Source organism: Aspergillus pseudonomiae (assembly GCF_009193645.1).
Source record: "Aspergillus pseudonomiae strain CBS 119388 unplaced genomic scaffold BDV37scaffold_125, whole genome shotgun sequence".
NCBI lineage: Eukaryota > Fungi > Ascomycota > Eurotiomycetes > Eurotiales > Aspergillaceae > Aspergillus > Aspergillus pseudonomiae.
Genome location: NW_022476117.1, coordinates 1 through 12935, shown reverse-complemented (window position 1 = coordinate 12935; position 12935 = coordinate 1). Strand labels below are relative to the sequence as shown.

The 12935-nt window shown below is 48.6% G+C and overlaps 4 protein-coding genes across 4 annotated transcripts; 1 reads left to right on the top strand and 3 right to left on the bottom strand.

Annotated features, from left to right (window-relative positions):
* Positions 1-375: 375 nt before the first annotated feature.
* On the top strand, positions 376-2372 carry BDV37DRAFT_291140 (uncharacterized protein; the record flags this gene model as incomplete). The annotated part of the gene is made up of 2 exons (XM_032088874.1): positions 376-546; positions 616-2372. The coding sequence occupies 2 exons, from the start codon at positions 376-378 to the stop codon at positions 2047-2049; spliced, it is 1605 nt and encodes a 534-aa protein (XP_031935567.1). The 3' UTR covers positions 2050-2372.
* Positions 2330-4845, bottom strand: npl4 (nuclear protein localization protein 4; the record flags this gene model as incomplete). The annotated part of the gene is made up of 4 exons (XM_032088873.1): positions 2330-2953; positions 3013-4474; positions 4537-4667; positions 4747-4845. The coding sequence occupies 4 exons, from the start codon at positions 4843-4845 to the stop codon at positions 2687-2689; spliced, it is 1959 nt and encodes a 652-aa protein (XP_031935566.1). The 3' UTR covers positions 2330-2686.
* A 341-nt stretch (positions 4846-5186) lies between these two features.
* pst2 (putative NADH-quinone oxidoreductase Pst2) lies at positions 5187-6617 on the bottom strand. Its single transcript, XM_032083594.1, has 4 exons — positions 6425-6617; positions 6276-6361; positions 5823-6219; positions 5187-5765 (listed from the first exon to the last, which is right to left on the bottom strand). The coding sequence occupies exons 1-4, from the start codon at positions 6449-6451 to the stop codon at positions 5664-5666; spliced, it is 612 nt and encodes a 203-aa protein (XP_031935565.1). The 5' UTR covers positions 6452-6617; the 3' UTR covers positions 5187-5663.
* A 149-nt stretch (positions 6618-6766) lies between these two features.
* Positions 6767-8401, bottom strand: yth1 (cleavage polyadenylation factor RNA-binding subunit YTH1). Its single transcript, XM_032083593.1, has one exon. The coding sequence runs from the start codon at positions 8127-8129 to the stop codon at positions 7362-7364; it is 768 nt and encodes a 255-aa protein (XP_031935564.1). The 5' UTR covers positions 8130-8401; the 3' UTR covers positions 6767-7361.
* Positions 8402-12935: the final 4534 nt, after the last annotated feature.

The following is a 12935-nucleotide window of genomic DNA, read 5'->3' as shown; positions in this document are numbered from 1 at the left end:
CCAGAAGATCATGTCCTCTAGCTGGTTGGCGTCGCTATGTTGGCCAATCCATGGTTATGCGGGCATGAGCAATCGATGACTTCACCAACCATTCCAATGTTTCAGCTCCCTGCATTACCGCTGATATGGAGGCCGGGTGCATCATTGCTCTATACCCGCTGATCCTTAGTATTTCCTCAAATTTAAGCTTACTCTTGTCGTGCTAATCCTGTAGGTGCATGTCCTACCCATGACGTCACCTCAACTCTGAGAAATTTTGGCATTTCAATTACTCTGGACTCGAACTATTGCTTCCTCTTTCTTTTCTGCTTCACACAAAGGATCCACTCCGTGAGCTGCTATAAGATCTACCATTTTGCACCAATATAGCACACAATGGTCGCACTGTGGAACAAGAAAAAAGACGACCCCGAAAGGGAGGAATCACAGACAAGGGATGAGGGGTCTTCCAGAAACTATCGTGAATCACACTATCGAGAGCCAGATGAGCGCACGAGACTCCTCCCTCGCGATGATAACGCTTATCTGAGACCTGATGATCCTGCAGTAAGCTGAACAAACCCCCACCTCAAATGTTGACCAAATGCATTATCCCGCTGACATTGAAAATGCAAGGTCTCTCCGTATAACCTCTGGAGCGTTCGAGCTCTACGAGCCCTCTCCTCACTCTTCCTCGTGATAAGCTTTATATGGTGGGCCTTCTTGCTCGTCTCCATATTCGTCAGCCCGCCGATGATGCACACCCGGGGGTCCGGATTCTTCAGCTTCGCCTATACCTCATTAACAGTCGGTTACCTGATTATCGCGCTCCTATTCTTCTCCGTACCGTCAAAGCCTATGACAATATGTGGCGCGATTCTATTTGTCTTCCTCTTAGTTGATATGTGCATCATATTGGGTGTAGGTCATATTCGTGTCGAAGAAGGTTGGGTGGGTATCGCCTCCGTCGTTTGGGCGACATTCATCTCCATCTATGCCATTGGGCAGAACCGCTACGTCGCATGGGGTAAAAAAGAAGAGGAAGAGCGTCTGACAGGTCGCGAAGAGACGCGCCGTCCCCTCCGAGAATGGCTGGCGGTGCTGATTGCCACCATCATTATGGCGCTCCTTGCCATCGTTTCCATCCTCTTCACCGCAACGTTGATCATCCGCATTCAAGACTCCTCCCTTGCTGCACCAGGCAAGAAGTACTACGTCAATGGCAACCACTACCAGGTCCATCTAAACTGCGTCGGCAACCCAGGTCGCAAAACCGAAGGCGGAGACCCCATTCCCACAGTTTTATTGGAAGGTAATCACGGACCAGTCGAACACACCTTGCAGCCATTTATCGATGATGCGTACCGCAACGGCTCAATCGAACGCTACTGCTACTGGGACCGACCGGGATACGGCTGGTCCGACAACGCGCCGTCCCCTTACTCCGCTGGCATGGCAGCCGACTCACTGTCTGAGGCGCTCGCTCTTGCCGGCGAAGAAGGCCCCTGGGTCCTGGTCTCCGCCGGAGTAGGCGGCATCCACAGTCGCATTTTTGCCAGTCGACATCTCCTCGAGATAGACGGGATCATGCTCATTGACACCCTGCATGAGGATTACCTGGACAGTCTAGGCTCACCGGGACGAGGCTTCATCCTCTGGGTTCGGGGTGTACTCTCTCCTCTCGGTCTCGATCGACTCGCCGGAGCCATCTTCAAGGGCCGGACACGGGAGGACCGCGTCATCGGTCGTAGCGCCTATCAAACTGCCAAGGTCATCCGGGCCAAGTTGCAGGAGAATTTGGTAGCCAAATCCATGACTGCTTCGGAAATACAGACCGCGCGGCACGTCCAGATGCCTGACACGCCGTTGACGGTCATCAGTTCTGGGGTCGAAGTCCGGAAGAGCGAAAAATGGAGGAAGGCCCAGGAGGAATTGACGAAAGTGACAAAGAATCTCAAGAACTGGGATATTGTTCGTGGGGCACCACATGAGGTGTGGAGGTCGGCTGAGGGCCGGTCAATTGTGGAGAAAAGATTGAAGCAGATGGTCAAAGGTAAGGGGAAGAAGTAATTTGTCCCTCATGTCTTTTTCTTTTCTACCTCTTCAAGCCTCCTCTTCCATGTCATTTTCTTCTCGATTTATTTTGGGTTAGTTCTTTTGTATGTTACCCCTTTCTGGTTGGCGTTGTTGCAAACCCTCATGTGTGGTAGGTTAATATTTACGGGCCTATTGTGGTGTGATTCACGTATTAGTCTACTTCACTGTGCACTCTTTGTTATCTTAACTGCAGGCGTGCTTAACTTCCTGTAATCAGTGTAGGCAGTCCACACAAACTTGTGAATCCAACCAACTATTATAGAATCACGAGCAGTTGAGGCACCAGTAGTTGTCCCTGAGAAAGTTCGCAGCTCGGGTACTCGACTTTTTCCAGCAACGTAGCTTCATTCCATCCATACCATCTAATATCTTTGAGCTATATCACAAGACATCCGGCCTCACAACCTGGGATCTAAACCAGCCGAAATATATGCATAGGGTTGGCGGGAGTCGGAGAACAGATCAAGAAAGACTTCAAGGCACGACCACGTTGTTGCACAGCCGGCGTACGCTAGGCCAAGACGCCTGATGGCATGACAGCTTTGACCGAGGGGAGCAGGGTGAATGATTTTTCGACGGGGAATGTGGCTACGCGGCTCGGATCGACCAGTCACTCTAGACTAGCTCCCTTGAACCTCTTAGCAAGCTGTTCACTTTCTGATTTTGGAGATTCAGGCCTTGAGGGGAATAAACGTTTTCCGGCTTGGGGCACTGCGCGTGGAGAATCGGCCGAGCTCAGCCAGGGGCGCTTAGGGGGGCGCTCACCACTTTCCTGAAGAATTGTTACCAACGTCGCCCACCCGGGGGTGTTTATCAACTGGACTCCGTCTGCGGGATCGTGTGTTGTCGCAACGCGGCCGAGGAGTGCTTCCTCGTCCTGTTGTTGTGTCAATGCTTATAGCGATCATCAAACCAATCTATGATGGTGTTGCCTACCTGGCTGAATGTGGACAGAGAGTGGAGGAAACACAGAAGATGGAAGTCGGATACGGCGCGAATCGCCTTGTCAGGGTCGCCGTGGGAAACGAGCTTTTTGGCGACATGACGAAGCTCCTGGCTTTCGCCGATGACTTCACGGTTCTCAATTGGGAAATTACCTTCAACAAAAAGTGGAAAGGATTCCGTGGGGAACCCATGGGTTAAAGTGACCAAGAGATACTCAACAGGAAATGCTGGTTTTGCGTTTTGCTGGGCGCTAACACCATATTCATTAATCTTTCGGTAGAAAACTTCGGGTATATACCGGGACCTGTTCCCAGAGTCATCCTCTTCGGACTGTACGAGCATGACCGAGGGCTCCGCAGACGGTTCGACAATATCTGCCCTGACCATCTCAACTGCCGCAACCGAGGCCTGGTAGGCGCTTACCGAGATAGCACCCTCCTCGTCTCCACTGAGAACACAAGTGACAAAATTGGAACCAAATCGACCAGTCCGGCTCCACTTGGTTGCTTTCGGATATTGGGCTTGCAACCGCGCTGCGAATGTAATCTCTAGGGACGAAAGGAAGTATGAATCAATGTGCCGCTTGCAGACAACCGAGCCGTCCCCTTGTCCAGCATCTAGCAAGTCAGTAAATATAACGCCGACTTTCTCAAGGCCACACAAGCGTGCGACCTCGTCCACCTCCTTCTCATTGTGCCATTCGTGAAGCGTGACGCCATCAATCTCATCCACCTGAGGTGGCTCATAGATCGCCTGGACCACGGCTTTGACTCCCAAGGGAACCTCGGTGTACTCTTCGTAGGTACCGTAGAGGAATCCCAACCTTTGAGCACCGGACTTACGCCAGAAATCGAGCAACGAGTTAATAAGATCAGGAGAAGAGAACTCCACATGGTCCACAGTACGAAACTCTTGAGGCTGCAAGCTAATCGCACTTGGTTGGCACTTGGTGCAGATTCCCTCGGGCCACGAAGGATGTCCCGACGGGCAATCCCGTCTTACTCGGTAGTATGGTTCACTGAGTGGGGGCATGAAGGAGCTCTTGAGCTCAGCTTTGTTGGTCGCAGCATTGAGTTTCCGCAAATAGGAGTGAAATGACAAGTGCTTGATCTTCTTCTCTGCAAGGTACTTGGGGTCGTAAGGCTCGAGTGGCATACAGTAGTCGCACATGCCCTTGGGACCATGCTTGCACATTTTCATGTCACGGCTGCGCTTTATTTTCCCATCTTTCTTATCCAACGCATCGTCAAGGGGCGACTGCTGGACTACATCCCAGGGGTTTTTGATTGTAGCGGTCGGTGAGGTAGGTTGGGGGCGAATCGAAACGGTTTCGGTTTGCGGGACAGGGGCTCCATTCAGACGCCGGGAAGACCCATCCGTAGCATTACCATTTACAGAGCCGTCTTGCAAGTTTTGCTTTTCTTGATAGCCAAGGTACAGCTTGTCTCCGTGTCTACTTCCAGCATTAGCAAGCTCAAGAGCAGTAAAGACACCACCCAATACTGGCTAACTGACTTTAGACCGACAGTTCCAAGCGCAATACCATCGAGAGTGTCCAAAAGTCTCTCGTCTCCACCGGTACCTATGGGCTTGTTGGAAAGATTTATCGAAGAGGGTTCAGTATCTGGAGGGAGGTGCTCCAAAATCTACAAATGGGACTGTTAGCATCCAGCTAGCGCCCGGTGAGATGCAGGAACACGGTTGATACAGTTATTCAAACCATACCTTCTGCTTGAGTGAGGGAAATAGTTCTTGTGGGCTGACTGTCAACCGGAACTGGCCGTTCCGACTTTCGAATCTCAGAACGATCGGCCGAGACGCCATAGGGAAGGATTTGGTGTTGATAAGAGTTAAGGTGTAAGGTAGTTGAGTGGCAGTGAGTAATGCTGTCTATGGGTATACCTAAATATTGATTGAGCTCATGGAATCATGACGATGGGAAAGTATAAGGTATAGTGAGAGGCAGTGGCGGGTTTGAAGACAAGATGAAAGTAAGTGAGAGCTTAAGTTGGAGGAGAAGACGAGAAGGCGGAACAGCTCTATCGTCATCGCCGCCGGTTACCGCCCTAGTACCAGAACCCCGCAGAAAACAGTTACAGAGCTTATGTACAATGCGTAATCTGAATACCGATGCTAGTAGCTAATTATTATTAGGTAGCTGAGGCCTTCATTCTAATTGGGTTAGAGATCTACAGAATATTTATTTTCGGAGATTTCTCAGAAGCGGATTATGAACAGAATAGAAATCTACTTTGAGTTTCTTACCACCTCTATTTTACTACTGAGCTACAATACACCATTCGTTATTGAAATATTCATGAAGTATTTTATTACTATGTGTAGGTATGTATGATTTTCAGACCTCAAGTCAGGTATCGTTGGAACAAACAACAAAACGAACAAAGCACAAAGATCAAGTGGGTATACAATGGAGCCGATTAAGAAATGACACACTTAGGAAGACCACAAGGTCCCTCGCCCTTCTCCTTCTTTGGCCCTTGTGTACCCTGTGCGTTCTGCTGGCCATTCTGCGCAGCGTTGGAAGCTTCTGTCTTTGTAGTTTGTTCTTTTTGTTGTTGCTGTGGTTGTTGTGATGCAGAGGCAGGCTGCGACCCGGGCTTGGTCTCTTCGCTGCCATGCAGTCACGCGAAGCTTACACGGGCAACGTGCTCGTAGAAAGCCTTACCCTGGCCCTCGGCGATCTCGAGTTCGAGAGCACTGGGCTGGCGGGAACCGTCCGCGCCCTATAGAGTGATATGTTAGCAAATGTTATGGCCACGAGACATAAATGCAAATCTTACAGCGAAAGTACCGGCACCCCAGGCGCTACCACCGTGGACCTCACTCAGGTTGGCCAACTGGGCAAACATGGTCTTGTAGCCGAGAGGAACGTAGATGAAGCCGTGGTGAGAAAGAGTGCTCATGGCAGCAATGGCGGTGGATTCCTGGCCACCACCGAGGGTACCAGTGGAGACGAACAGGCCAGCATACTTGCCCCAGTAGCCACCGGTGGCCCAGATGCCGCCAGTGCGGTCCCAGAAAGCCTTCCACTGGGCAGGGAAGTTACCATAGCGAGTAGGGATACCAAAGAGCACAGCGTCGTATTTCAGGAGAGTTTCCTGGTCGGCGATGGGGTGATCCTTCTTCTCAGGAGCGTGCATCTTGTCCAGGACCTCCTTAGGCAGAGTCTCAGCAATCCTATGGAAAGACCATTAGCAATTGGGCTTTACACCGGTGTTTCTTTGTGAACGTACTGGTAGATGTCGGCCTGGCCGCCAGCAGATTCAATACCCTTCTTCTCGGCCTCGGCCAGGTGGGCGATGTGGCCGTACATGGAGTACTACAGTTCGTTAGCCATTGAGTCTCGCATAAGAAGATAAGCAGAACGGTCAAAGTTTCGTACGTAAACGATAGCGATCTTGGGAGCCATGGCGACGGTATGTGGTTTTAATTTTATTGTAGAGGGGGGTTTTGAGGAAGTTGTAGTGGGGAGATGGAGGAAGAATTGAAGTATCAGCCGGACCAGGCGAGAACTCTTATATATGCGAGATTGCGTTCCTTGGGGAAGACGGTTGACCACGAGGGGTTGGGGCTACCCCCTCCATTCGAGAAGCTCGACACCGGAATTCAATTGGAAGCTTGCCAAATGATCCGTAATCGATGACAGAATCCATTTGGTTCGAGAGAAGCGCCGGGTGATTGGTTCTGGAAGGGCTACTGTGGGGGGTTGCTGGGGGTCCAACCGAATGTCCATTGCTCCACCGACGCCTCCTGGGCCAATAATCCGCATGGCTGGTAACTTAGCTGAGTCTTACTGATGATTAGCAAATGGTCCCCTTCCCTGCTCCCAGAACGTTCGATCGAACAGGACCTTGCTGAATGATCTCTAATTGAGGTGGAAGAATGATTTCCAATCAGGGGAATAAAAGATACCATCTTCTGCGCTTCAATTCCGTTGTGGTGAGTAATCTACAACGACTAGGAAATGTGACTCGGATAACTATCGCAATGCACTGGCCTTGCTGTCGTGATGTCATCCACTTCTGCAAGTACGACGACGCCATGTCACGTTAATCGACAGCCAAATCTGTGGCTGCAAACTGTGTTACACGAAACCAGACACAATGGCCGCGGCATTGTTCCTTTGTGATATACTCTATACGCTCTTCCATACCCTATAGCAGCCGCCATTATGGTTCACTAGATCATACATACGAATAGATTGTCAATGGCTGAACTTGGGTATCTCAAACGTTCTAATAATAAGCTTAAATCCACCACGAACAAATAACCTTCTCTCTTTCCTATCCAAAAAGAAATCCCACAAAACATGTCCCCGCTTATAGCCCACGTCCGCGGCCTCTAAAACGACCACGCATGAATCCACCCCCTCGTCCCCGCTCACTCCTCCATTCACGTTCACGTTCCTTTTCTCTTTCCTGCTCCTCCCGGATCAAAATTCTCTCTCGCTCCAATTCCTCCTCAGTCTTCTCCACCCTAATTGACGGCTTGGGTAGGTTCTCGATCCACCGGGCATGAGCGTCCGCGCAACCCTTGCCCTCTGGACAGAAACCTGCCAGGTAGTACTGGCACAGGCGTCGGCGCACATGGCGTTTGGCACATAGCGGCCCCAGCGGGCAAAACCCCCGATCGTAGTGTTCGCACGGCGGTAACCGAGCCTGCTCCCGCACGTGCTGATACAGACAGTCGTCTCCATTCGGGCAGTAGCCTGACCGCGAAAAGGACTGGCACTCTGGCATCCGACGAAGGTTGTATTCATGGAGATATTCACATTTGAGTCCTTTTTTGCACAGCCCCTTGAGGAAGTGCTTGCAGACGAGTGACCCGTGCGTCGTAGACGGTGCCAATCCGGAAGCGGTGGTCGTGGACGTCGTCACTCGTGATGGGGTCGGATGTCGATCGGGGCAAGCTGGCCCTAAGGGGCAGTGGCCTTCACTGTACGCCTTGCAGACGGGCACATCACAGGCCAGTCCGAAGCCGAAGCTATTGCGTAAGAAGGGGACGAAGGAGAAATCGTTATAGCTCGGGTCGCGCTCGCTGCCAGAAGCTAAGATTTGTGATGCGGCGTAACTAACTTCTGCTGACATGGCTGTGTTTTATCGTTATATAATAGAGCTAAGAACAGAATATGTCGCTATTTGGGTGACAAAGGAAGTGAGTGAGAACGAAATGCTCGCGGCCGGAAACTTGGGCGGCAGCGGAGCTCAGATACAATTCGGTGCTGGAGCCAGTCCAAAGCACTAAGTAAGGGGGTTCTTGAGCTGTACAGTTTGGTGAGTGATTTTGAGGACAAAGTCAGGGAAATGGTCGGTAACAATGTCAATGCAGTGATGGTCAAACCCAGGATGCAGAAGAAATTCTGGTCAATGTCAAAGGAACAGCTCGACGGCGGAAAAACGCCTGACACTAAAACAGAAGGCGGTGGCAAATGTTCCGATCATTCTGAAAGTATCCCACGTGACCGCCAGCAACCATGGATGCTTTGATGATGCAAGGGTGGGCAGTTAAGGAAAAGCTGTATTTCTCTAGAATGTATAGCGCAGCGTAGTAGTCTAGAATATCATGGTAATTATAGGAAAGATTCGATGTAACTATAACAAAGTGAACAGGGTCTTCGGATGGACTTGAAGGATGGAGGATAGTCAGTCTGAAGGAACTCTGTTCAGTCAACTCAGCGTGCTGATAGGCGCCCTGCATTGTTACTCACCGGGTCAATAGGTGTTTGACGGAGAATGGACTTTCGCATGTAGGAAACACTGGTTCTACTTCCCACTATTTTTGGCTCTTCACATTTCCCTCAACTAGGATGTATCATACCTTAGCCTTACTAATAATACAGTGACCTCGAAAGCAGTTCAGAGATAAATACATCTAATTTAGCACCTCGTGTGTTCTGAATATCTCTTCTGGTCACCTCAAATTCTGATTAACTATGTATCTTACGCCAACTTATATGCATAAGGGGACACTGCTGATGATCCAGATTATACTAACATCTAGGAAGATACAGGCATATCCTGCTTATTAGCTATGGCATAGACAATAGCAAGTATAACTTTAGAGATAAAGTCATCTATATGCCCATGAACCTTCTGATGATATAGTATATCTCAGTCTACGCTGCTACATACTTCCTCTGAGTTTCCCATTGAGCGAACCCAGTCTCGATCTACCTCTTTCGCCAGAAATCCACCGTAATCGTATATAGCCATTGGTACTTCCGAATGACACTCAAGATATATCACGAAACCTGAACCATATCGCAATACAACTAATCTTTCAGATATCCGAGGTGAGTCTAAACCAGAGCAGGTATAGTCTTGATCTAAGTTGATCGTGTAATCACGTGCATACTTGGCGCCTTGGAGCCTTAGTAGCTGAAAACCCATAACGTAATTGATAAACGAGCTGCGCACCACCCGCGTTTTCGACGCGCCTAAATTTCTTAGATGATCTAAACATCAGCTATACCACCAAAAATGCCTAAATCATCAAAATTACGCGTTGAACAAGAAGGCCGAATTCTACAGGCTATATCGGCCCTAAAAGAAAATAAATTTAATAGCCTTAGAAAGACAGCTAAGGTGTTTAATTTACCTAAGTCTACCTTACGCAGTCGCCTAAAAGAGGTCTCTTTTAGAAGCGATATACGCGCCAACGGTTATAAATTAACTACTAGTAAAGAGGAATCGCTTAAGCAGTGGATAATATTACTAGATAAACGTGGAGCACCTCCTCGGCCAGCATACGTACATGAAATGGCCAGTATCTTACTTTCAAAACGGGATACTACTTCTTCCCCTACTACTATAGGGAAAAGATGGGTATCTAACTTTACCAAGTGTACGCCTGAGCTTAAGACCTGCTTTGCACGTCGCTATAACTATCAACGTGCTAAAATAGAAGATCTAAAGATTTTAAATGCCTGGTTTCAGTAAGTAAATGAGACTATTCAGAAGTACGGCATAGCCTCATCCGATATCTACAATTTCGATGAAACCGGGTTTGCAATGGGCCTAATCGCTACTGCCAAAGTGATTACTAGATCTAGTACACCAGACAAGCCGTTTTTATTGCAGCCGGGTAACCGGGAATGGATCACTTCTATAGAATGTATTAGTTCTAATGGATAAGCTCTACCTCCTTGCATTATATTTAAAGGCAAGGTACATATAGAGGCCTGGTATAAGAATCGAAAGGTTCCATCTAATTAGAGGATCGAGATCAGTCCTAACGGCTAGACGAGTAATGAAATAAGTCTGCGTTGGTTACAGAATCATTTTATACCGGCCACTGCAGGCCGATCTATCAGACGATATCGATTACTTATTTTAAACAGCCACGATAGTTATCTGACACCTCAATTTGATCAGATATGCTCGGAAAACAATATTATACCGATCTGTATACCTGCGCACGCTTCTTATAGGCTTCAACCGCTTGATGTTGCTGTTTTCTCACCTTTAAAACGCGCGTACGGTGGCCTTATTAAATCTAAGATACGCTGCGGGATTCATCATATCGATAAACTTGACTTTTTAGACGCCTATCCGGAAGCTCGTACACAGGCGTTTACCGGAAGCAATATTTATAGTGCTTTTAGAGCTACCGGCCTAGTTCCTTTGAATCCTGAGTCTGTTCTATCTCAGCTGGCACTTCAACTCAATACCCCTACACCTCCGGGTAGTAGACCAAGCAGCCGAGGCAGTTCAGCGCCTAAAACGCCTCATACAATTAAGCAGTTGAAAAAGTCAGAATCTACGCTTAGAAGGCTGCTTAAAAATCGGTCTCGCAGTCCCGATTCACCTACTAAGGCCTGCCTAAATCAAATGATTAAAGGCGCTGAACGAGCTATAAACGACGTGACGCTATTTAAGCATCAGCTTGAGCGATATGAGGCTTTATATGAAAAGCAGCTTAAAAAGCGAAAGCGCTCTACTAAGCAGATTGCTTTTGAAGGGGGTACATCAGTATCTGACGCCCGAATCTATATAGAGCGCAGAGCTCAGGCAGATGAAGCTATTCAGGCAGAGGGAACTCAGCCTGCTGAATCGGGGGCTAGACGCGCACCCCCTAGATGTTCTGGCTGTAATGTACAGGGCCATAAAATTACGAACTGCTCGAATCGATAGAACTACTCATCTTTATATAGAAGTCTAAATTCATGGTGTTTTAATCGTTTTAATTTTTCATATTGCGGGTGGTGCGCAGCTCGATTGTGTGCGCAGCTCGTTTATCAATTACGTTAGGTTTACTCGTTAACTTAGTAATAATTCGTAATTGTTTACGATCAGACATGGATCCTTGAGTATACCTCAAGTTTCTCGAGCGAATTATATCCAATCATTTCGCCGTCACGCAACAGTTTACCAGGTTTAGGTTCAATAGCGGGAGCAAGACAACCGACAACCTAGTCTAAGGGGTAAAAGGGGAGAGACGTTAAGAGAGAAAAGAGAAAAGAGAAGGAGAATTGCAGATCTGGACTTGGGGGGTCATGGCATGGCTGCAGACGTAAACACCGGTGCTGCTGCCCCTGCATACGAGACATCCTGGGAAGTCACAACGTCACATGGTCTGTCTGACTCTGCCACTCTGGCGTTGATATTCCGTGTGTAACACATCGGCAAGTGGTGAACAATTCATTGATGTACGAAAGATAAATGCATATATATATATATGTCTTTAGTTCTGAGGTTTCATGATAGAAGTGGCTCTACTCACGATGCGTTGGACAAGTCTCGACGGAGGTTATGGGCCGGGCCTTCCGATTTAGGGTTCCGACAAGGGACTTGCGGCGATCACTCCAACCATCGTCAGACTTTCACCTGCACCCCGAAGGTCAGGTGCATGGCTTGGGATGATTGACGCATGAGTGATCCCTGAGCTCGAACAGACCCAGTCATATCCACGCATGAAGCATCGTCATTTGCAAGCCGTCATGCGGGGGTGGAAATGCGACTAATTACTAGTCTGCAGTTCTCTCCACAGCCACGAACGAGTAAGAAAAGTAAGTAAACCTTATGGGGTAAAAAAGCAAATCCAAGACCAAAACAACTAAAAAAGAAAAAGAGAACAAAGGGATAGCTGGAGCTCACCTAATCGATCGACAGTGCTCTTTATTTATGAAACATCTAAAAGAGTTACATCCAAGTACCAGTGATATTATTATTGAAAGTTGTTGGCATTTCTACAACCGGTCTTACCTAAGGTTGTGGTGGTTTCCGTCCTATACTATACCATTACCAAGTCAGCCCGCAATGCACAGCTCTGCCACCGATCCACTCAAATCTTACTATGAAACTGGGGCTTAGTTCATTGCTACCAGACTCGTGAGACGATCTTCACCGAAAAGCCCCAGAACGGTCTTTTCAGCGCTTTCAAACCCGCGCGCTCTGCCTAGTGCTTCACCTATGAAGCTTCCGGGGCACCCAATAAATATCAGTCGACGGAACAGACACCGAAAGGTGGGGTGAGCGTAATCCGGGAGTTTAGACCCTCTGGAAGCTGCTACCGATCAAAAGTCCCTTTCGATATATTTCTGGCCTGGTGGCTAGTCCACGAATGAGCATGGTACCGTCGGAGGCCCAGCTTGACACGGTCCTCTTGCAACCCTACAATAGAAGGATAAATAGAATCTTATTGTCCGGGGTTGGAGTCTTAGGCCCGGGGTGGGAGAGAAAGAGTGAAAGCGTCATTTTCCAGCACTGGCTATAAGTCAAGAATTAATGCACGATCTTTCCATCAGCGTGCATTGTGCAGCAAATGTTATGTCACTCTTCTGTCGTCGACGGGCATGGAAAGTCGCTGAGCACTAACTTTGGTTGCCTTCTTTGATTCACGCCTCCCCAAAGACTTCACATTGGGGGGGTTTCGCTTTCGCCTTCACTTGCCTG